General features: G+C 40.8%; 2 protein-coding genes across 4 annotated transcripts in view; both read left to right on the plus strand.

Moving 5' to 3' along the window:
* The first annotated feature begins 2,047 nt into the window (after window positions 1-2,047).
* ATP5MC3 (ATP synthase membrane subunit c locus 3) lies at window positions 2,048-5,724 on the plus strand. Its single transcript, XM_029226126.1, has 5 exons — window positions 2,048-2,134; window positions 2,314-2,425; window positions 3,619-3,696; window positions 4,582-4,775; window positions 5,469-5,724. Exons 2-5 carry the CDS (start codon window positions 2,387-2,389, stop codon window positions 5,581-5,583), a joined length of 426 nt encoding a protein of 141 aa, XP_029081959.1. The 5' UTR covers window positions 2,048-2,134; window positions 2,314-2,386; the 3' UTR covers window positions 5,584-5,724.
* A 10,115-nt stretch (window positions 5,725-15,839) lies between these two features.
* The window catches only part of ATF2 (activating transcription factor 2), a 79,730-nt gene continuing 73,336 nt past the window's right edge, over window positions 15,840-22,233 (plus strand). For all 3 annotated transcript variants that reach the window (XR_003793953.1, XM_029225365.1, XM_029225364.1), the window contains exon 1: window positions 15,840-16,007. The gene's annotated coding sequence lies outside the window, so the exon portion shown is untranslated. The remainder of the gene's footprint in view (window positions 16,008-22,233) is intronic.

Consider the following 22,233-nt stretch of genomic DNA (forward strand, 5'->3'; position numbering starts at 1 on the left):
TGATCATATGGTTTTTCTCCTTCAATTTGTTAATATGGTGTATCACATTGATTGACTTGCATATATTGAAGAATCCTTGCATTCCTGGGATAAACCCCACTTGATCATGGTGTATGATCCTTTTAAGGTGCTGTTGGATTCTGTTTGCTAGTATTTTGTTGAGGATTTTTGCATCTGTGTTCATCAGTGATATTGGCCTGTAGTTTTCTTTTTTTGTGACATCTTTGTCTGGCTTTGGTATGGGACATTCCATCTTATCTTCTCAGACTGGGATTTATATCATTGGCCTCTTTGGTTCTCAGGCCTTCAGATTTCAATTGAATTATACCACCAGCTTTCCTGAGTCTCCAGCTTGGAGACATCAGCTCATGGGACTTCTCAGCTTCTATAACCACATAAGCCCATTCCTCATGGTTATCCTGTCAGTCTGTCTGTCTCTCTCTCTATATATAAACAATAGTGCTCTGTACTACTCAGGGTTCTCCACAGAAGCAGAACCTGTAGGATCCTACTGAGGGAGGTCAGTTTTTCTTCCAGCTGGTTCTGTTTCTCTGGAGAACTCTGACTAATACAGAGCATTATTGTTTATTCTACTTTAAGCATCACAGGACATCTTACCACATACTTCAGGCAAGAACTGAGTACTTGAGAAAATATACTAATAATTTCTCTTTGAACTGCACGTATGCATTATCTCTTTTATGGGCTAAAGATTGAACCTGGGGACTTCCCTCGTGGTCCAGTGGTTAAGAATCCGCCTTCCAATGCAGGGGATATGGGTTTAATCCCTGGTCCGGGAAGATCCCACATGCCACGGGGCAACTAAGCCCACACGCCTCAACTAGAGAGCCAGCGCGCTGCAACTGGAGAGAACCCTGCGTGCTGCAACGAAGATCTCGCGTGCTGCAACTAAGACCTGACACAGCCAAAAATAAAAAGTAATTAATTTTTAAAAAGAGATTGAAACTAAAATGATTAGCTCGTGTGTGATTTTGAAGCATTTGTCTGTGAAGTTAGATCAGTGACAAAGTCTTATTCACTCTTCAAATTTTAGTTCTGAGGGCTTCTCCCCAGGATTACTGCTAGATGATACTGCACCTTTGTGCCAACTAGAAAAAGAAGTGATCCTCTGGGTCCATGTTGTACCAGGGCTGTTGACCAAGTGGGTAGGATTTCAGTCCCCAGCCATCCCATCATCTGGGCACACTAGATATTTCTTCTTTTATGTTGACTTGTATCACCTCTGATAGCCACTTGTTAGAACTGTTAAGTCAGATTTACAGAATTCAAGGACTTAACAGAAGTCCAGAAAGAGCCATTTTTCTGAGACATTTCTGTATTCATCTGAAGTCCAAAGTTACCAAAAACAGGTGTTAAAGTTGGGTCAGTTTTGAAAAAACTCAGACTTTCTTTAGTCCCTGGCTCTACATGAAAAAACATTTACAATCCCTTAATTCTCCCAACCATGGGGCTGGGATTGAAAAACCGACCTGCCTCACTTTACCAAGAGGCAATTTTGTGCCCAAGTCACGAAGCTCTTAGATCTATTCATTTGCTTATTCCTTTGTCCCAGTAGGTCAGGCCCACTTTCACCCAAACGATTATTCCAGACTCTGGAACCTTTTCCAGATTCCTTTAAAGAAATGTATTTTCACTTTGCTGGGAACCCTAATCGCTTCTGCCAAGCAGAGAATGAACCGTTTCCCCACACTGAGTCCCATTTCACAGAGGAGAATGACCAGGAAGGGAGCTCCTCTATGAAAGGGACCTAGGAACTGATAAAAGGCCAAATCTCATCAACTGAAAGACAAAGTCCCACTATCCTCCGACCAGCCTAGATCAAAGGCGAAACAACTTGTTCGGTTCTCTCTGCCTGCGCTGGTCTTTATTTCTTCTTCTTGTCTCTCCGCCACCCTCTGCTCCTCAGTCCGTCTCCGGGCGGCTGTCGCTGCCTTTCCCGACTGGTTACCAATAAAGTTGTTACACAGTGACCTTGAGCGTCTTCCCAGCTGTACCCGATTCCCCGCCTTCTGCATCCGGGTGCCGCGGCGCGGATAAGAGCCGGACCGCGCCTGCGCACCCAGCCCCATTCCTTCGACTTCTGCTGAGTCGGCCGCTGCCGCCTCCCGGGAAGGTAAGCGGAGGGTGCGGGAGCCGGACCTGGCCGAGGTGGAGCCGCGCCCAGGAGGGACCCATTCATTCTGCTGTCGCCTCGCTTGGCGCGGGACCCGAGCTGACCGCGTGCCCGCGGGACCTGGGTGGAAGGACGGGCCCTCGGAGGGCACTTGACCTTAAGCCTCTTTGCCTCCGCAGAGAGGAAGCCGGAGAGGAGCCCTAGTCGTTTGTCACCCAAGTCCTCCAGCCGCGCCGCCCCGAAGAGTGCAAGATGTTCGCCTGCGCCAAGCTCGCCTGCACCCCAGCGCTGGTGCGTAGCCCAGGCTGGGCCGGGGGCTCGAGGCCCCGACCACTTGGCCCGGGTGTCCACGTTGTTGAACGGGTCACCTCGGGGCAGGACACACCGCCCTCTCGGGACAGCTCTCCCTAGCCCCATGACCTCTGTGTCCTTTTCTCCCTTTCCTCCTCTTCCTGGGGCTTCTCATTCCGCTCCTCCCCTCCACTCGCGGGGTGGAGAGCCGCCGAGGCCTAGCTGTCAGGCCCAGCTCGGTGTAGGTCAAACCCTTCTTGCCCCTCGTTCCGGAGCGGCCCCCCACCCCACCTCCTCCGACACCCTGTTGGATCGCGGCCTCGCGAGGGTTGGGGTGCAGTGGAGGGTGGAGGGGGCCCCTGAGGCCTAGCGTCGCGGCTGCACTCTCACTTGCTGATCTGTAGGTCAGTCTCGCTGCTGCAGAGGGAGGGACTTTCCTCACCCTGTGTGGGCGGAGGCGGCTGGTGCAGGACCCGAAAATCTCCCCTCCTGCTTCTGGGATGTTATTTCCAAAACCATTTTGGACACTTGATGAAGTGAAGATCTCGGGGGTTTGTCTTAGAGAATCAGGTCTTGGTTCTGAAGGGGTTTTCTGTGACCTTAATTTAGTGGACACTCAAGGGCGGAGAAGGTGGACTGGAACGTGTCCTTATGGTCAGAGTATTTCAACTATTGTTCTTCCACTGATGTGGAATTGCTTAAGCTGCTTTTTAATTCTATGATTAATGGACATAAGAATATCCTAGAAATAGCGGGAGCTCATGTTAACTAATGGGCTATTTAAAATGACACGCTGTTTATAGTGCTGTTGTACCTACTTGTTGATCCACTTAAACTTAACCAAAGAATGTGGGGTCTTTATTGCTGGTTTTCTGATCTGAATTGTGGCGCTACAATAATTGAAATTTTAAAAGCAATACTTATTCTTTTTAACTAATTGTTCTTAGAAGTTTTGTTCAGGATATCACAAATACATTATGAAGCAAGCTTTAAAATTGCATTAACAATTTTATTAAAATTGCTTTGTGCCTTGAAAAATGACCAAACAGACAAGATAAGAATCAATAGAGGAAAGTCATAATTCTTCTTACTCATTTTTGCAGCTTGCCTTTTTAGAATTCATGGTGCAAGAAGGGTCATTGAAGTTTTATCTGTATTTTTACTTAATACATGGAATCTTTTTTCATTAACAGATCCGAGCTGGATCCAGAGTTGCATACAGACCAATTTCTGCATCAGTGTTATCTCGACCAGAGGCTAGGACTGGAGAGGTAAATGTAGTAATAATAGAAATTAAGTAACACTACCAAATAAGCCTTATGGTTTCGATTAAAGTGAAGGGGAAAAACCTCATTAATGAGTGGTCTGAGAGGGTCCTTTCCACCCTTTCATCCAAAAAATTTGCAGAGAATGAGCCAATGAAAGAAACTTCTGTATCCAAAACTTATCCACCTGAATTGGCTAAGAAATATAGTCAGTATATATACTTAAGTATACGGTTTTGAGTTGCCTATATTTAAGATTATGATAGCAACAGTTACTGAACAGCCTACTCTATTAAAAAGCATATGCAGGGCTTCCCTGGTGGTGCAGTGGTTAAGAATCTGCCTGCCAATGCAGGGGATATGGGTTCGAGCTGTGGTCCAGGAAGATCCCACATGCCGTGGAGCAACTAAGCCCGTACACCACAACTACTGAGCCTGTGCTCTAGAGCCCGCGAGCCATAACTGCTGAGCCCACATGCCACAACTACTGAAGCCTGCGCACCTAGAGCCCGTGCTCTGCAACAAGAGAAGCCACTGCAATGAGAAGCCCGCTCACTGCAATGAAGAGTAGCCCCTGCTCGCCACAACTAGAGAAAGCCCACGCGCAGCAATGAAGACCCAATGCAGCCAAAAATAAATTAATTTAAAATAAAAAGCATATGCACGTACACCGTTTCTTTAATTTTCGAAAACCTTATGCAGCGTGATATTGCTGTTCCTATTCTGCAAGATGGGAATTATTCTAAGCCCCAGATTTTTCTGTTGTGCCACACCACCTTTTCAAACTCAGCTACAAAAATAGAGAAGTGGTTATCATTTTGACAGTACGGTAATTAAAATAGCTAACTGTGATTGCTGATTTGACCTTTGCCTTTATTTCCTGTTCTCTAGAGCTCTACGGTATTTAATGGGGCCCAGAATGGTGTGTCTCAGTTAATCCAAAGGGAGTTCCAGACCAGTGCAGTCAGCAGAGACATTGATACTGCGGCCAAATTTATAGGTGCAGGTGCTGCAACAGTAGGAGTGGCTGGTTCTGGTGCTGGTATTGGCACAGTCTTCGGCAGCCTCATCATTGGTTACGCCAGGTAATTCCTGTTGCCGAATAAACTAGTTTAAAAACATGCTTGAAATAATTGGAAACTTAGGAAACTAGTGAAATCATCATAGCTACTTTGTATTAAGTGCCTGTCTGTGTCTTGCATTATATTTTGAGGTCTTTGCATGCAGTTATCTCACTGCTCCCAACACGCCTTGGAGAAACACTGGTTTACCTGTGAAGGACTAGAGACACAGAGGTTATACGGCTTGTCCAAAGTCAAAGCCAGTGTCAGAAAATAAATTTTAACTCACTTTGAGTTCAGAGTCTGCACTCTTTAATTTTTAAGTTGTAGTGGGAATATAATTAAGAGAGCTCATGCTTTAAAAACATCAGCTTCCGTTTTATTATTTAAGACCTTATTTTTAAACTAACAAATCTTAAAAAGTATAGAACAAACTTTCACGGGGATAAGAAGAATGTCAGAATCCCTCAAAATGGATGAAGACTAACCACTTACATTGATATAGAGAGACAGTGCCTCCCTTTCCCCATATGATTAGGAATGAGGAGAAAGGAATGTCAAAGGCAGAACCAAAAGAGAACTAGGCAAAACACTGTTCCGGTCCTTTCCAATTTACAAAGATCCTCACGCTCGTAATCTGGTTCTTTAACATTTACCAACCATGTTAAAATACAAATTATATTTCAGAGTAACAATGATATGTGTTGTCTCTTTTAGAAACCCTTCGCTGAAACAGCAGCTGTTCTCATATGCTATCCTGGGATTTGCCTTGTCTGAAGCTATGGGTCTCTTTTGTTTGATGGTTGCTTTCTTGATTTTGTTTGCCATGTAACAGAAATTACTGCTTGAAATGTTGGCATTCATGTTAATTACGGATGTAATTCTGTGTATCTTACTGTGACTCCAAAAACTGTAGCATTGGTGTCATGAAAATGTACGTTATTTCCAAAGTCATTAAAGATGAAAACTTTAATTTTTGCTGTGATTTGTACTTACCTAATTTAAGTTTAGATCATCACAAAGAAGAACATGTATTCAGGCAGAGGCTGTACAAGTCAGAGGAAACTACTGCAGTTGCTCTGGTGATGGAAAAGATCCTAATGTAATTTTTATGGGAATTCTTTTATATAGTGTTCTGAACATTGTAAATTATAGGGCTTTTGTTTATTCATGTAAAGGGGAAATGTTTGAGTGGTTTGAGCTTCTATGAAATATGATTAATTAAATCAAGATATTAATTGCTCAAGATGGTTTTGTGTTTTTAAGGGCTAATAACGTGAATTACAATACTTGGAAGCAGAATCACCTTCCAGGACTAACCTGGCTGGTCTTAACACAGCTGGATCTAAAAATAAATCACGTCGGGTTTTTAGGAATTGAAGCCTTATTAAATGGGTGTTGGGATTAGGGAGGTGATTTTTACTTTTCAGTAGGTCTCACGTTAAGTAGTTGTGTGTCTATAGTGAATCTTATCTGTCTTCTAAAAAGAAACTCAATCTAACTAGCAGCTAGTTTCTTGCTTAAACAAGGCTCTCATTAAAAACCAAATATCAAAAAGTAAACTGAATTTAAATTTAAAGCCAAAAGTTGCTAAAGCATTGCTCATCTTTGATACCAACAAATGTTTATAATAGGAGTCTTGAGAATGACAATTGGTTCAATAGTATTCTGTTTCTAATACTACGTGTTGCTTATTGGTCAAATTTTGCCTATTAAAATGAAGAAAGGGGTGCTACTTTAGGAAGACTGAGCTTTCCCCCTAGCAAATATATTGTACCATTAACATTATTTGTCATCACAGTTTCAGGGTTTCTATAAAAGGTTAGGCTGACAGTTGGAAAGCTTCATTTTATTCCTTTAATCCCTTCTGCCTAATTTGATTTCAGTTAAGAGCCGTCAGCTACAAGGGTTTGTCAGAGTGCAGTGGGAAGACCCATCTCCATCAGAATCACCTAGGATGTCTAAAGTACAAATCCCTACGCTCCAGACCTACTGAATTAGAGTCTTTGGCCTTGAAACTCAGCCATCTGCATTTTTAAAAAGGTTTCTCAGGTAATTTTTGAGCACATTATTTGAGGATCACTAACTTATCTGTATCCTTCCCACTCTCTATAAAGTGTCAAAAACACTAAAGAGCTAGAGCTACTACCACTTTCTGGTTGGTTAATCACCTAGTCTGTGTTACATAATTTCCTGGAACCTTCACCTTTTTCTTAAATAGTACTACTCAGTATTTGAATTTAGCAATGTAAAGAAGTATTACATGTATTATATGACCTAGCAATTCCACAGCTTGGTATATACCCAAAAGAATTATAGGCATTCAACAAAAACTATATACAGATGTTCATAGCAGCACTATTCACAATAGCCAAAAGGTAGAGACAACCAAATTGATGTTTGGATAAACTGATGATAAAATGTGGTATATCCATATAATGGAATATTATTCAGCCATAGAAAAGAATGAGGTACTGATGAGCGTTACAACATGAGTGAGCCTTGAAAACATGAAAGTGAAAGTGCTTTTACTTGGCTAAGTGAAAGAAGCCAAGCACAAAAGGCTGAATATTTACATGAAATATTCAGAATACACAAATCTGTAGAGACAGGGGAATTCCTTGGTGGTCTAGTGGTTAGGACTCTGCGCTCTCACCACTGAGGACCCAGGTTCAATCCCTGGTTGGGAAACTAAAATCCCACAAGCTGCACAGTGCCACCAAAAACCAAAAAGTCCATAGAGACAGTAGATTAGTGGTTACTAAAGGCTAGTGGGAGTAGAGATTGGGAAGTAACTGCTTAATAGGTGTGGGAGGTCCTTTTGGGGTAACCGGTGTTCTGGTGATGGTTGTACAACATTATGAATGTACTGAATGCCACTGAATTGTACACTTTAAAATGGTTAAAAGAAAATACATATCTTACTACAATTTACAAAGAAGTACTGTACAATTAACACAAAGTCCATAGTGTAAAATCATATGAAATTTTTTAAGTCTAGGGAAATACTTAGATTAACCAGTCCTCTGTTACAAGTTCATTTTAGGCCAAACAAACAAAAAACCTGCTCTTACTGCTGGTTTGGTGTTTAAAGAGGCCTGAAACATTGATTCTGGAACAGGTTTCTTATAAGACATGCCCTTAGCTGAGGAAATCCCCTGAGAATGAAAAGGAAATTGTGCTGTGGCTGCCTGGCTTCCAAGGTACTGAGGAAAAAAAAATTCTTTAGAAAATCAGTATAACTTAGAAGTATAACCACAGGCGATATTACCTTACTTGGAGTAACAAGTTTCTGACATTGAAAGTACATCACTAGAATACATCTATTTGACAGCAGAAATGTTTATTGTATGCCATTTTTGCAGCAAGTACTACCAGACTTATAAGCAAATATTAAAGGTGTATGCTTTTCACTAACTTCTTAGTTTCTGAACAGAGGCCAATAAAGATATTTTTGCATTGAAGACCAAATGAGTTTTCCATGTTGATAAGTTTGGCCTGTTTAAAAACTCCAAGAGACAAGAGCACCCAAGAGTGGTAGAGTGCTAATTCATCTATTTATTTAGAATACCTAAAGGTATTTCAGATTTCCAGGCATACTTGTTATTTGGTAACATGTTGTTACCTTTCTTCATTGCAGGAATGTGGTATTTTTAATGCCTTTGGGATTAACCCAAAATACAGATTTGAGTATGTTTGAACTAAAGAAAAACTTGTCATCTAGCCCCAAACACTAGACATGTATGGAAATAGCTAAAACTCAAAGTAGAATGGTGAGTTCCAGAAGAGTGGCAGGAAGTACTAAGATGTTCAGGGGAGTAGAAAGAGTTTTCTAACAATGGAATCACATGAAGAAGAGTTATTTTTCTACAAATTAATATAAACCTTGAACTGGTGGAATGAAGAAAGGCCAGAATAAGAGGGTATCTTAGCTAGTGAAAGCATGTGGTAAGGTTTGGGAGAAACAACCTGGGTATGGAAGGGAAATAGTGTAAGATAAGGCTGCAAAGGTAAACTGGGGCCAAATTATGTAATTTGTCAGATGTAAAAGTGTGGGTTTTATTCATTTGACCACAGCCAGCCATTGAAGGTCCAGAGCCAAGGAAGTTTAATACAAGAACAGTGTAGGATAGACCGGAGCCAGTAATGGTCAGTGGTTGCTATAGTAGCTTTGCTGAGAGGCAACGAGGGTCCAGTCTAGGATGGCGGCAATGAGTATTTTTTTTAAAAGAGTCTACAAAAGTTGTATCAGTAGGATTTGACGGGAACCAGTTGGAGGAGGAGAGGGTATGTGCATCAAATAAGTGCCATTCCCTATCCTAGGGACTTCGTATACTATGTCATTTAACTTTCATGACAAGCATGCAAAATTGGGATTGGTTTCCAAGATGTAGAGTAAAAAGGCTCAGAGGAGTTAAACAGTTCCCCAAATTACATAGCCATTAAGTGGCAAAGTCAGGATCTAAATTCAGGTCATCTTCGATTCCAAAGTCCGTGCTTTGATTTTTAGTATGATTATCTTAGGGATGACAAGGAAAAAGTTGATTTGGGGGAAGTTGGTATGTTGTGTTTTTTTTGTTATAGAATTCTAATACAAGATTGAAGCATACTCCTGAAGAGAGACTTGTGGGCTTGAAAAGGGGAAAGGTATGGTATATGATATGGAGTACATGTGAATAAAAGAAGTGCAGAGCTGGAGTAAGGACAGTGACCACTTGTGCCCAAGGGAAGTCATGTACTCAGAAAAGACCTGAGAAGACCTTATGTTTACACATCAGGTTGATCCTTGGCACAGATACAGCCTACAACAATAAATAAAAATAATAAAAAGCGCAAATCTTGGGGAAGGAGGAGAATCTGATTTCCAGAGATCCCACATTATTAGATTCAAATGTCCAGTTTTCAACAAAAAATATCACAAAATATTCAAAGAAACAGGAAAGTGTGGTTCGTTAAAAGGAAAAAAAGATCAACAGAATATGCCCCTGAAAAAGACCTGATGGCAGATCTACTAGGCAAAGACTTTTAAACAACTGTCTTAAAGATGATCAGAGAACTAAAGGAAGATGTGGAGAAAGTCAAAAAAAGAAAAGTATGAACTTTCTGATTTCAAAACTTACAAAAGCTACAGTAATCAAAGCTGTGTGGTGCTGGCATAAAGATAGACATAATAGACCAATGGAATAGAATAGAGAGCCCAGAAATAAACCCTTGCATATATGGCCAAATAATATTTTTACTCTTCTTTTTTTTTGGTATAGGATAGTTGATTTACAATATTGTGTTAGTTTCAGGTGTACAGCAAAGTGATTCAATTATTTTTTTCAGATTATATTCCATTATAGGTTATTATAAGGTATTGAATATAATTCCATGTGCTATACAGTAAATCCTTGTTGCTTATCAGTTTTAGTTTTATGTTCAGTAATTTGTATCTGTTAATCCCATACTCCTAATTTGTCCCTTCTTCCCTCCCTCTCCCCTTTGGTAACCATAAATTTGTTTTCTGTGTGAGTCTGTTTCTGTTTTGTATGTAGATTCATTTGTATTGTTTTTTAGATTCCACATACAGGTGATATCATATAGCATTTGTCTTTCTCTGTCTGACTTCACTACGTATAATATTCTCTAGGTCCATCAATGTTGCTACAAAAGGCAATATTTCATGCTTTTTTATGGCTGAGTAATTTTTTTTTGTAAAATAATTTCTGACAAAAATGCTAAGACCATTCAATGGAGAAAGGACAGTCTTTTCAGCAAATGATACTGGGAAAACTGGCTATCCACATGCAAAAGAAAAAAGCTGGAACCTTATTTAACACTGTATACAAAAGTTAACTCAAAGTGGATTAAAGACTTAAATGTAAGACCTAAAATTATAAAACCCTTGGAAGAAAACAGGGCAGAGTTTGCAGGACATTGGATTTGGCAATGATTTCTTGAATATGACACCAAAGGCACAGGCAACAAAAGAAAAAAATAGATAAATTAGACATCATGAAAATTTTTAAAAATTTGTGCAATAAGAAAACCATCAACGGAGTAAAAAGGCAATCCACAGAATGGGAGAAAATATTTGTAAATCATATATCTGATAAGGGATTAATATCCAGACATATAGAGTACTCCTGAAACTCAACAACAACAACAAAACCCAATTTAAAAATGACCAAAGGACTTGCATAGACATTTCTCCAAAAAAAAGATAGTCAAATGGCTAACAAGCACATGAAAAGATGCTCAACATCACTAATCAATTGGGAAATGCAAATCAAAACTACAATGAGATACCACCAAGCACCCACTAGAATAGCTACTATCAAAGAAAAATGGAAAATAACAAATGTTGGCATTGATATGGAGAAAATGGAACCCCTGTGCACAGTAAGTAGGAATGTAAAATGGTATGGCTGCTGTAGAAAACAGTATGGTGTTCCTCAAAAAATTAGAAATAGAATTACCATATGACCGAGCAATTGCACTTCTGGGTATATACTCAAAAGAATCGAAAGCAAGGTCTTGAAGAGATACTTGTACGCCCATAGTCATAGCAACGTTGTTCACAATAGCTAAAATGGCACCCTAAGTGTCATCGATGGATGAATGGATAAACAAAATGTGGTATATACATACAGTGGAATATTTTTCAGCCTCAAAAAGAAGGAAATTCTGACACAAGCTACACTGCGGATGAACCCTGAGAACATTATGCTAAGTGAAATAAGCCTGTCACAAAAAGACAAACACCATATGTTTTCACTTATATGAGGTACTTAGAGTAGTCAAAATCATGGAGACAAAAGGTAGAATTGTGGTTGCTAGGGGCTGAGGTGGGGGAAATGAGGGGGACGGGCAGCTATAGTTTAATGGGTATAGAGTTTTAGTTTACTAGATGAGAAGAGTTATGGAGATGGATGGTGGTGATGGTTGCACAACATTATGAATATATTTATAAAATGACTGAAATGTACACTTAAAATGGTTAAGATGGTAAATTTTGTGTGTATTTTATCAAAATTTTTTTAAAAGAGGGGGGATCAAGGGCTCAGAGGTTGCAATAAGTTTGAAGATCCATTTCAGTAAGCGCCAAAAATTAGACAAATTTTTTAAATTTCAGAGTTCAGATCTTAGAAGTAAGGTAGGTCCAAGGAATGACCAAATTTTGTGGTCAAGTTGTTAAGCGGCTAAAGTTGGGTAGAAATTAATGTCCTTGAAGTTAAGTTTAAGGAAAGATTGTAGAGAAATGGGAAATAATATTTAATAACCAAATAAACTATCTCATGCTTCTACTGCAAGTTTTAAAGTCTGTTTGATAGGCTTCCCTGGTGGCGCAGTGGTTAAGAGTCTGCCTGCCGATGCAACGGACACAGGTTCATGCCCTGGTCCGGGAAGATCCCACATGCCGTGGAGCGGCTGGGCCCGTGAGCCATGGCCACTGAGCCTGCGCGTCCGGAACCTGTGCTCTGCAACGGGAGAGGCCACAACAGTGAGAGTCCCGCGTACCGCAAAATTGTGTTTGATAATTTTAGCCAATATGGTTTGTTTTGCATGTTAAGTAAGGAAAAGTTTGTATTGTTGCCGTACTATCCTCTGCAAAGCCTTTTAAAATATTTCTACACATGAAATTATAAATGAGTTGTTGAATTCTCTACATGCTGAGCATATATAAATTGCATAATTTCATGCTGTCGCTAATGAAATGGACTTAAGACTCTAACACATAGTTCATCGATTACTTGCCCAATCCTTTACATTATTAGGGGAAAAAATTATTTTTTTTTCAGATCTAATACCCTTCTCCTCTGCCTCAACAAACATAGCAACATTATGCCTTAGTTTGCTTTGCTGGTTGACAAGTAGTAGTGAAAATTTGTCATAGTATAGGATTTATAAAAAACGATAGCATCTTTTAAATAGTTTTAAAAAAAGTATTGGTAGATAGCATGCATTTATTTATACTTCTCTCTTTCCTCCACCTATCCCTATCCTACACTTCCCTCACACACACACACACACACACGCAAGCTTACTTGTGCATTCTGTAGGTTTTCTGGTGATGTGTATATCATAATTTACTACAGCATTGCTACTCAAAGTGATGTCCATGGATCAGCACCATTGGCATCACCTGGGAGCTTGTTAGAACTATAGGTTCTGTAGCCTCGCATCAGATCTTTTGAATCAGAATCTGAATTTTAACAAGGAACCCAGGTGATCTGTATATACATAAAATTCAAAGTTTACAGTGCTTCTCAAAGAAGTACTACCAGAATACTATGATTCCCGGCATGTCATGACTCAGACTCCTTATCTTTCAAAAAGCTGTCAACTGGTTCATTGGAAGACTTGTTTCCTCCTCCCTATTGCAATGTACTGCTAATCCAGTGATTCTTAAAGTGTGGTCTGAGAATTCTGAGGGCCCCAAGAGCCTTTCAGGGAGTTCATGAGGTCCTCCCTTTTCCATTTACATAGTTCTGTGAGGCTAGATTTTCGTCATACACTTCAACCAAAACATATTGCAGCAGATCAAATGCAGAAGCAGATACAATAATGCAACTATCTTCTACTAAGCCATGACATAACGATTTGCAAACAGGAAAACAATGTCATTCTTCTATTTTTGTGTTAGAAAATATAATTATTTTTCCCCAAAGTGTTATTTATGTTAAGATGTTGTTATCAGGTGTAGGGTCCCAAAGTCAAAAAGTTAGAGAACCACTGGTCTAATCTGTCAGTGAGAAAACAGGCTGCAATACACATCTCACTTACAAATCAATAGAAATGTCAATTTTGTAAATTGTCTCCCTAGGTCATATCCTTTCGGCTGTCAATCTGTTGATAATCTCTAAAAATTGGCACAGGTTCTTGGCAAGAATCTGTACTTCTTTCTCCCAAATGATTTAAGTACTCTATCTCCTCTTATATGTTTTGTAATTTAGAGCTTCTTTCTCAAAGGAGCTTAAATTTTGAAGAGAGAGGGCTTCCCTGGTGGCGCAGTGGTTGAGAGTCCGCCTGCCGATGCAGGGGACACGGTTCGTGCCCCGATCCCACATGCCGCGGAGCGGCTGGGCCCGTGAGCCATGGCCGCTGAGCCTGCGCGTCCGGAGCCTGTGCTCTGCAACGGGAGAGGCCACAACAGTGAGAGGCCCGCGTACCGCAAAAAAAAAAAAAAAAGGCCTATCTACTTTGAAATGCCATAACATTTATAACTCATTTGCGCACATTTTAGTGAATATATTCTAGACCGAGCAATCTGTGATCTGTCAGTCACACATTTTGTCCATCACCATGTTCATCATCAGTATTCTGAACCGCTGAGGTTTTAATAATCAGTGCTACACTACACTAACACTACTACAATGTTACTAATGTTATGTAGAGATGGTACTTTTAACTTGAGACATAAACAGTGTCAATTTGGCTTCTTTCAGGTCTCTTGAGTAATGAAATTAGTTTTGAAAGAGGAGTGAGTTGGCTCACATACATGTATAGAGGCCAGAAACCTGCTAAAAGGTCCAGTGCCATTACAATGTCACTTTTATGGCAGATACCATTATTGAACTGTAGGTTCATTAACTCTCAAATACTATGCCCCACAATCTAACAACAATTTCAGTTTCATTTGAGTTTGGAGATAATGTTTGAGTGCATTTAATGTTCATATGTAAACTTAATACATAATTTTGCTATAGACTAGAAATCATCACTTAATAAGTGGAAAACAAGGCACTGAAAAAAACGTGCTTTTTGAATAAATAATTAATGCAAATTTTCGCAGGGTCCCCATCATACTTTTCAAGGGTGCTAGGGTGTATTTATTGAACAATCAATATCCCTACCTTTAACATTCGAAACATTTAAGTTGTAAAGAGAATCATAGAACAACATTAAGAAATATTTTCAGCACTTCTCTTTGTTTGTAGGAATGTATCTGTGTCAACTGAAGAGCAATAAATACGGTCTTTTTTGTCCTTTATGTTAATCAAATGATTAGCTCCCCCGCCCCGCCTTCTTTTTAAACAGCTACTTTCAAAGCTTGACAGTTATTTCCTAGGCATTGCATCGGCCTATAAGCAGTAGGACAGTATTATGGAAAGAGTGCTATTTCTACGCCGTATTAATTTGGTGTCCTTTGGTCCTCTCAAGTGTTAATACGGAGTTGTTGATGTTTTAAAGGTTTGGAATTATCTCTACTAAAATTGATATATTTTTATCTATAACTGCTAAGTAAAGGAAAATTGATAAAATAGGATACACCATAATATGGAGGATTTTCCTCTTGCACTATTTTAAGTTAGGGAGATATAGTGGAAGGCACTGTATTTCCTTTTAGTAAGTTACTTAGAACATAATTATATGCTAACATCATACACTGTACTGGGCGCTAAGAGCCGGAGGAATCAGTTCCAGCTACAGCTTAGTAAAATTCGAACAAACGCCATTCATGGAAAAGGCTTATTTCATTTATTTCGGAACTGACATCTTGCTTCCCCGTTTCAGGCGCGTAGGGGGCTTGGGTAATTTCCAGCAAACTCCGCGTCTTCTAAACCGAAGCTCTCCTTCTCAGGCTTCAGTGCAGCCGGAAGGCGAGTTTCGGTGCGCGCCTCCCTACGCTTTACCCTCCTCCCTACCAAGGGCCGGGAAATGACAGCAACGGAAATACCAGGTTTCCGGAGCTGGGCTCAGAGGATTCCTCCTGCTTTCTCTCCCGCCACCGGCAGCCTTCCCAGAGTTCACCTTTCCTCCCTGCACACCATCAACCTCCTCACGCGACCTCAACATCCACCTGCTCCAGCGCCCTACAGTCGCGCCCACCTCCAGCCGGCTGCCAATCACAGCCTTCCGCAGCTCCCGGGTACAGAGACGCCACTCTTCTAACTCCCTGGTCCCGCCCCCTCCAGAACTGCTTCCCGCCCTTCGGGTTCTGTATCCAATAACCAGCGCCCGAGTATTCTTTGGTTCCCGCCCCCTTCCTTAAGCCTGACTGAACCACCTGATCCGGAGGCGCTCCGTCAGAAGGAAGGCAAGAAGGGGCGTGTGCGTGGAGAGGAGGGGCGCGAGAAGAAAGGAGGGATGTCGGGAGGGGGGCGGAGAGAAGGGTTGTCAGTCCGATCTCGCGAGAGAGGACGGAAGCCTGTGGGAGCCCGTGGCCTTTAAAGTGCGGTTCAGTCGTTTTCTCCAGGGGTGGTTTGTAAACACCGCTGAGCTCGGGTCTCCCCAGCGACCGAAAGAAGCATGAACTAGTGACCTGGAAAGGTGAGTAGTGATGAGGAGAGGGCCGCAGGACTGGAGACTGTAGGGATACAGAGAAAGAAGGCACTAACATGGCGACGTCGCTCACCATAGTCCCCACCCCCCGCTTCCCATCACCTCGGGCGCTCCTGCCAGTGCCTAGCCCTCGGGGCGGCTGTGGCTGTGCTGCAGCTTTAGCGGCCCGCGCGGCGTTGGCTTCGGGAGCCCGGCCGAACAGGCCGGACCGTTAGGTAACTGGCATTTGTTGTTCCGGCCCCTCCCCGCTCGCGCGCTTTCCTGACGAGGAGGAAAAAGGAATAACGGCTCCTCTTAGACCCCTCCCCCTGCTATATCGTTCCCTTGTCTGGTCAGTTTGGAGATCCCTGGGGCACACGTCGGATTTGCCGAGGGTGCAAGGAGAGCCCCCTTCAGTCCTTGGGTTGAACAGGAAGAGGGCCGGCTGTGGTCTCCCCACTCAGTGGTTGGGAACTGTATGTGATGGTGGCGAGGGGGAGGATCAGGAGGCGCGGCAGAAAACAGGGTCAGGGTCTCTGGCTGCGGTGGGAGCTGATGGAACAAATAGTATGCAGAACCTGGGAGCTGGAAGTCTCGGCCTTTTCTGTCCTTTCTGCCCCTTCACACTCCCGCCACCCCCCACTTTTTCAGATGGGGCGGGGCTGAGGTGCGGGTGCAGATTGATTCTGGTATTTTACCCCCCTTTTTTTTTTTTAACCTTCCTGGGTGGACTGCAAACGTTCTGTAGGGAAATCACCTGTGCTTTTTTTAAATTGATATCCTGGGGACCAGGGCCGAGAGTGTGTTTTCTGTGTTCGCTGGTTGAACTGACGCTAGAAGGAGGCAGAGGACGGAAGAGATGGGACTATTTTTGTGCCTTTAAGTGGTATAAAATTGTCTTTGTTTAATGAAGAGTTTTAAAACTGGTCAGGCCAAGAGCAAAACTATTGTGAATATGATGGAGTAAAAGGGGTTACTCCTGATGGACCTTAGGCCTGTTGACTAATCTGTAAATTATTATGTGAAAGTTACAATTTCTTAGGAATTTAAAATTTTGGAGATAGTAACAGTAAATAAATTTAATGTGTATATTTGAAATCAGAACAAAAACTGTTCCTCTGAGCACGTTTTTTGTCCTATCTGAAGAAATTTATAACCACTGTCAGTAATAGTTTTTCTAGGCATAATCGGAAAGCCTATATGCTTGGTCTGTTGTACCAAAACTGTGAAGGTGAGAAGCTTGTTAAAAAGTCATCCCAGTAGGGTTAAGTGCCCTGAAAGACAAATGCAATAGCAATGATATTTTGTAATTAAATTTAAATTTGTTACAGTGACTTGAAAAATCCACTGTAAACACTGTTTTCAAAACTGTAGGAACATCGTTGTAAAGTGTGTTCAAAAATAGAGATGCCCTTCTTCAGATCAAGAAACAAAAAAGTTCATGGGTCTTTAAGGTCATTGATAATTGAATCCTAATCTTTGTAAAATAGTTTGTAAGAATATTCCAGATTTACAGTGCTGTGTATGCTGCTTTCCTAAGACATGTTTAATCTTGTTCTGAGAGAATGCTACTGCCATTAAGTTTTTAATTATTTAAACTATAATATTGTGGTAATTTAGAACATAGGTGTTTGTTTTTTATTGATTTGTTTATTTATTTTTGGCTGCGTTGGGTCTTCCTTGCTGCACGTGGGCTTTCTCTACTTGCTGGAGAGAGCGGGCGCTACTCTTCTTTGCGGGGCGCGGGCTTCTCATTGAGGTGGCTTCACTTCTTGCGGAGCACGGGCTCTAGGCGCGCGGGCTTCAGTAGTTGTGGCACGTGGGCTCAGTAGTTGTGACACATGGAATTAGTTGCTCCCCGGCATGTGAGATCTTCTCAGACCAGGGCTTGAACCCGTGTCCCGTGCATTGGCAGGCAGATTCTTAACCACTGTGCCACCAGCGAAGTTCCTAAAATTGCCTCAATTTTAAAGGTCCAACAGGAAAATAACTTTCAGTTTCTGCCTGTTTTAACATTGAATTAAGCGTCTCTGTGCATAGATCTTTTATTTTGAATTATTTCTGTAGATACCAATCTCAAATGAGATTCTAGGTCAAAGGATATAAATGTTTCTACAGTTGCCAAATTTTTGCCTCCCCAAAGAGTTGAGCAAGTTTACACTGTCATCAGAATGTTACTGCATCAACTTTGTCATAATTTTACCAACTTTGGAGTTGCGCTTATTAAAAAAAGTAGGATTACTTAGCTAGGAATTATTATTTTTTTTTTTTGCGCGGTACGCGGGCCTCTCACCGTTGTGGCCTCTCCTGTTGCGGAGCACAGGCTCCGGATGCGCAGGCTCAGCGGCCATGGCTCACGGGCCCAGCCGCTCCGCGGCATGTGGGATCCTCCTGGACCCAGGCACGAACCCGCGTCCCCTGCAACGGCAGGCGGACTCTCAACCACTGCGCCACCAGGGAAGCCCAGGAATTATTAATGTAAGTGACATTATTTAGAAGTTTTATTTAGTTGACTATATCAGTCTGTAGTTATTTGTCTGCCAGTGATCTGTGTGCTGGGACAGATATGTATATTTCATATTTTCTGTCATTTCACTGATTTTATTTCTCTTAAAGATTACTGAAACTTTTGACGTCCAAGTAGCAATAATCCTTAAATTTTCTGCAGTTTTACATAGTTTACACATTGGATGTCTTATGCTAGTTTGTTTTAATATAAGAGCTTCTTTCTGAACTATACATTTGTGAATTATTAAACTTCATAATGACATTCCATATAGGTAACCCTTCAAATAAGGAATGTGTATGTTACAGCCAAATTGACTGTGTTTTTGTTTCCTCAGTATTATCTTCTGGCTCATTGTAAGTATATAATCAATGTCGTAGGGTAGTTACTAATCAGGTTGTCATGAGTCTACCACTTATTATCTGGGTCACCTTGGGCAAATCATATAACTTCTCTGTGCCTCAGTTTCCTTATCTTTAAAGATAATACTTAACTCATAGTCTTGTTGTGAACATTCAAATATTTAACGTATATACAATGCTTGAAACAGTGTCAGGAACTTAATGAGTACTCAGTATATGGTATGGTAATTATAATTGTTAAAGGTCATTCAAAAATAATAATAATCCATCACAACCCCAACAGGCATGCATGTGGTGTGGCTTGAAGACAGTACAGCAGTCATCTATTTGGTAGCTTTGGCAATAATGTTGAGTTTTCCCTGGGAACTTACAATTTGTGGTGGAACTTATAATACTACCTCAGAATTTTCATAAATCCATGTGAGAGAATAGCTTGTAGTTTTTGTTCCATATACATCCCTTCTTCCCAAGTGAGACTTTTTCTATATAAAGCTCGTGCAGTATAGCATATCCACATTTTGAGATGGTAAAGTCATGATACTGTGATTTGCATGCATTCCAGTTGTCATTTTCTTCTGCTCCACCAATCCCACTATAAACATTTCTGTGAGACCTTTCATTTCTTCCTCTCTATAGTGGAAGAGATGATTAAATTAAAACATCATACTTCTAATGTTTGTTCTTTTGATTTCTTTACTAATTATTTAATATAAGTATAGCATCATTTCTCAGTCATGGTGTTGAGAGTCACTAGTATCTTTTATCATTGTAAGATAGGTTTTAATGATCGTTGAAGTGTGGATGTTGGATTGAGGGTTACTTCTGAGGTAATCTTTCTTTCATTTACCTGAATTTTGATGTACTTTGCATGGTGTGGGGGAAGGTAAGCTTACTAGTGTTGTAATGGGAATTGTACATAATCTGTATCTTATTTGTGCCCTCTTCATAATGAGGAATTATTGATGCACTCCTAAGCGGTGATTATGAATTATTGTAATTCTTGGTGAGCTGTGAGTTTCTATATTACTTTTACAAAGATAAGTTTTTAGTGAGGAAAAGCAATGATCAATAGGTATATTTTATACATCTACCTTGAGCAAAATTAATGCTATGGACACTGTTTTGTATAGCTGATATGATTACCAAATCTAAAATGATGTTATTAGTAAAAACTTTCGTTAGCACTGTTCATATTCATAACCATTAATCTGTAAATTCTTTGTATTTATATATTTCTAATGTTGTTCTGTTGTAATTTTAAACTATAAAACAAGAACTTGCTTACCTTAATTCACGTAGGAATTAAAGGTCTGGGAATAATCAAGACTCACTTGAAAAAATGAAGTTTGACTTAAAAATTGGACTACTGATATTATTAAATAATATTTTGAGATATTGGGCTGATTTCACTATTCACATACAGTCATCCCTTGGTATCTGTGGGGTTCGGTTCCAGGATCCACTGCAGATACCAAAATCTGTTGATGCTGAAGTCCCTTATGTAAAATGGCACTGTATTTGCATATAACCTAAGCACATCCTCCCGTATTCTTTAAATCATCTCTACATTACTTATGATACCTAATACAATGTAAATGCTTTGTAAATAGTTGCCAGGCAGGAGGCAAATACAAGATTTGCTTTTTGGAACTTTCTGGAATTTCTTCCCCCCAAATATATATATATATATATATTTTTTTTTTTTTTTTTTTTTTTGTTTTTTTTTTTTGCGGTACGCGGGCCTCAACGCTGCGGCCTCTCCCGTTGCAGAGCGCAGGACTCTCAACCACTGTGCCACCAGGGAAGCCCCCCGCCCCCCCCCCAAATATTTTTGATCTGAGGTTTGTTGAATCTGGAGGGCCAACTGCACTCATAATGTACTTTCATGAATACAGTATTGAGAAAAGTCTGTGATGCTCTTCATGTATCCCATCAACTTTGAGGAATTTCATCAAAACTTTGGTATATTCTTGGGAGTTGTGATATGTATGAAGAACATCTGTCGTGTCTCCTGTGAGTAGCGAACAATTAAAAACTGCTGCTTTCCTCATTAAAGCGGAACTTACATTTTTCTCACTTTCTTACATTGATGAAGTAAAACACTATATACCAAATAACCTTATGGGATAACATCAAATTCATGGGTTAAAGATTAATGTAAAAATCTTCTGTCTAAAAGTTAAACTATGTAGTGCTCAGCTTCTGGCTTTAAAAATAAAGAAGGTAGTAAGATTTAGATTAAGTATTAGGAAAATGTACATTTAAAGTCAAAATACAGTAAAACTTCTAATAAACTGAATAGATACTATATGAGTGCCATGCACTGTACTTGATATATTTTACATATACAGTATTGTTTTCTGTTATTATTATGTGTGTGTGTGTGTGTGTGTGTGTGTGTGTGTGTGTGTGTGGTACGTGGGCCTCTCACTGTTGTGGCCTCTCCCGTTGCAGAGCACAGGCTCCGGACACGCAGGCTCAGCGGCCATGGCTCACGGGCCCAGCCGCTCCGCGGCATGTGGGATCCTCCCCGACCGGGGCACGAACCCGCGCCCTCTGCATCAGCAGGCGGACTCTCAACCACTGCGCCACCAGGGAAGCCCTCAATTATTATTTTTGACAATCCTGAAACTAGTATATTTTTTCTTCCTGGAGAGGATAGGAGGTGAAATCATAGCATTTAAATTTTTCCTAATTTAGAAACTCAAAGGGGAATGAATTCCTACTGGCTTATAGCTACAGGTTTTCAACTTCTTAGGTTTAAGTTCGTCATTATGACCATATTGCTCTTCCTAGTGTGAGCTCTAGGATCACTTCTTGGCATTTTGTGGCACTTACCAAGATATGAGAAGGAAATTAGAGCACAGAGAAAACTCTGAATCTATGCGGTTCCTTGGGCTACAAGCCTGTCCTCCTGAGTACATTAGCATTTTTGCTTACTTTATTTTCTATTCCTGTTTCACAAATCACTACATACTTTGCATCATAAAACAACCCAAATTTATCTCATAGTTTTTGTTTGTCAGAAGTCCAGGTGGGCTCAGCTGGGCCCACTACATAGGGTCTTACAAAGCCAAAATCAGTATGTTAGCAGAGCTGCATTCTTTCTTTCTTTTTGGAGTCTCTGAGGAAGAATCCATTTCCCAGTTCATTTGGATTGTTGACTGCATACAGTTTTAAGACTGAGGTCCCTCTTTCCTTGCTGTCAGCCAGGGCTTGTCTTCACTCATAGAAGTTGAAATGCTTTCAGTGCTGCCCCCTCCAGTAATGGCAGGTAAAGTCTCTCTCATGCTTATCTCTGACTTCTGCTACTGCCAAAAGCCCTCTGACAGAGAAAGTTCTTCACTCTTACTGGCTCATGTGATTA

The sequence above is a fragment of the Monodon monoceros genome, unplaced genomic scaffold (assembly GCF_005190385.1).
Source record: "Monodon monoceros isolate NGI ecotype Baffin Bay Population unplaced genomic scaffold, NGI_Narwhal_1 Super_Scaffold_16, whole genome shotgun sequence".
Lineage (NCBI taxonomy): Eukaryota > Metazoa > Chordata > Mammalia > Artiodactyla > Monodontidae > Monodon > Monodon monoceros.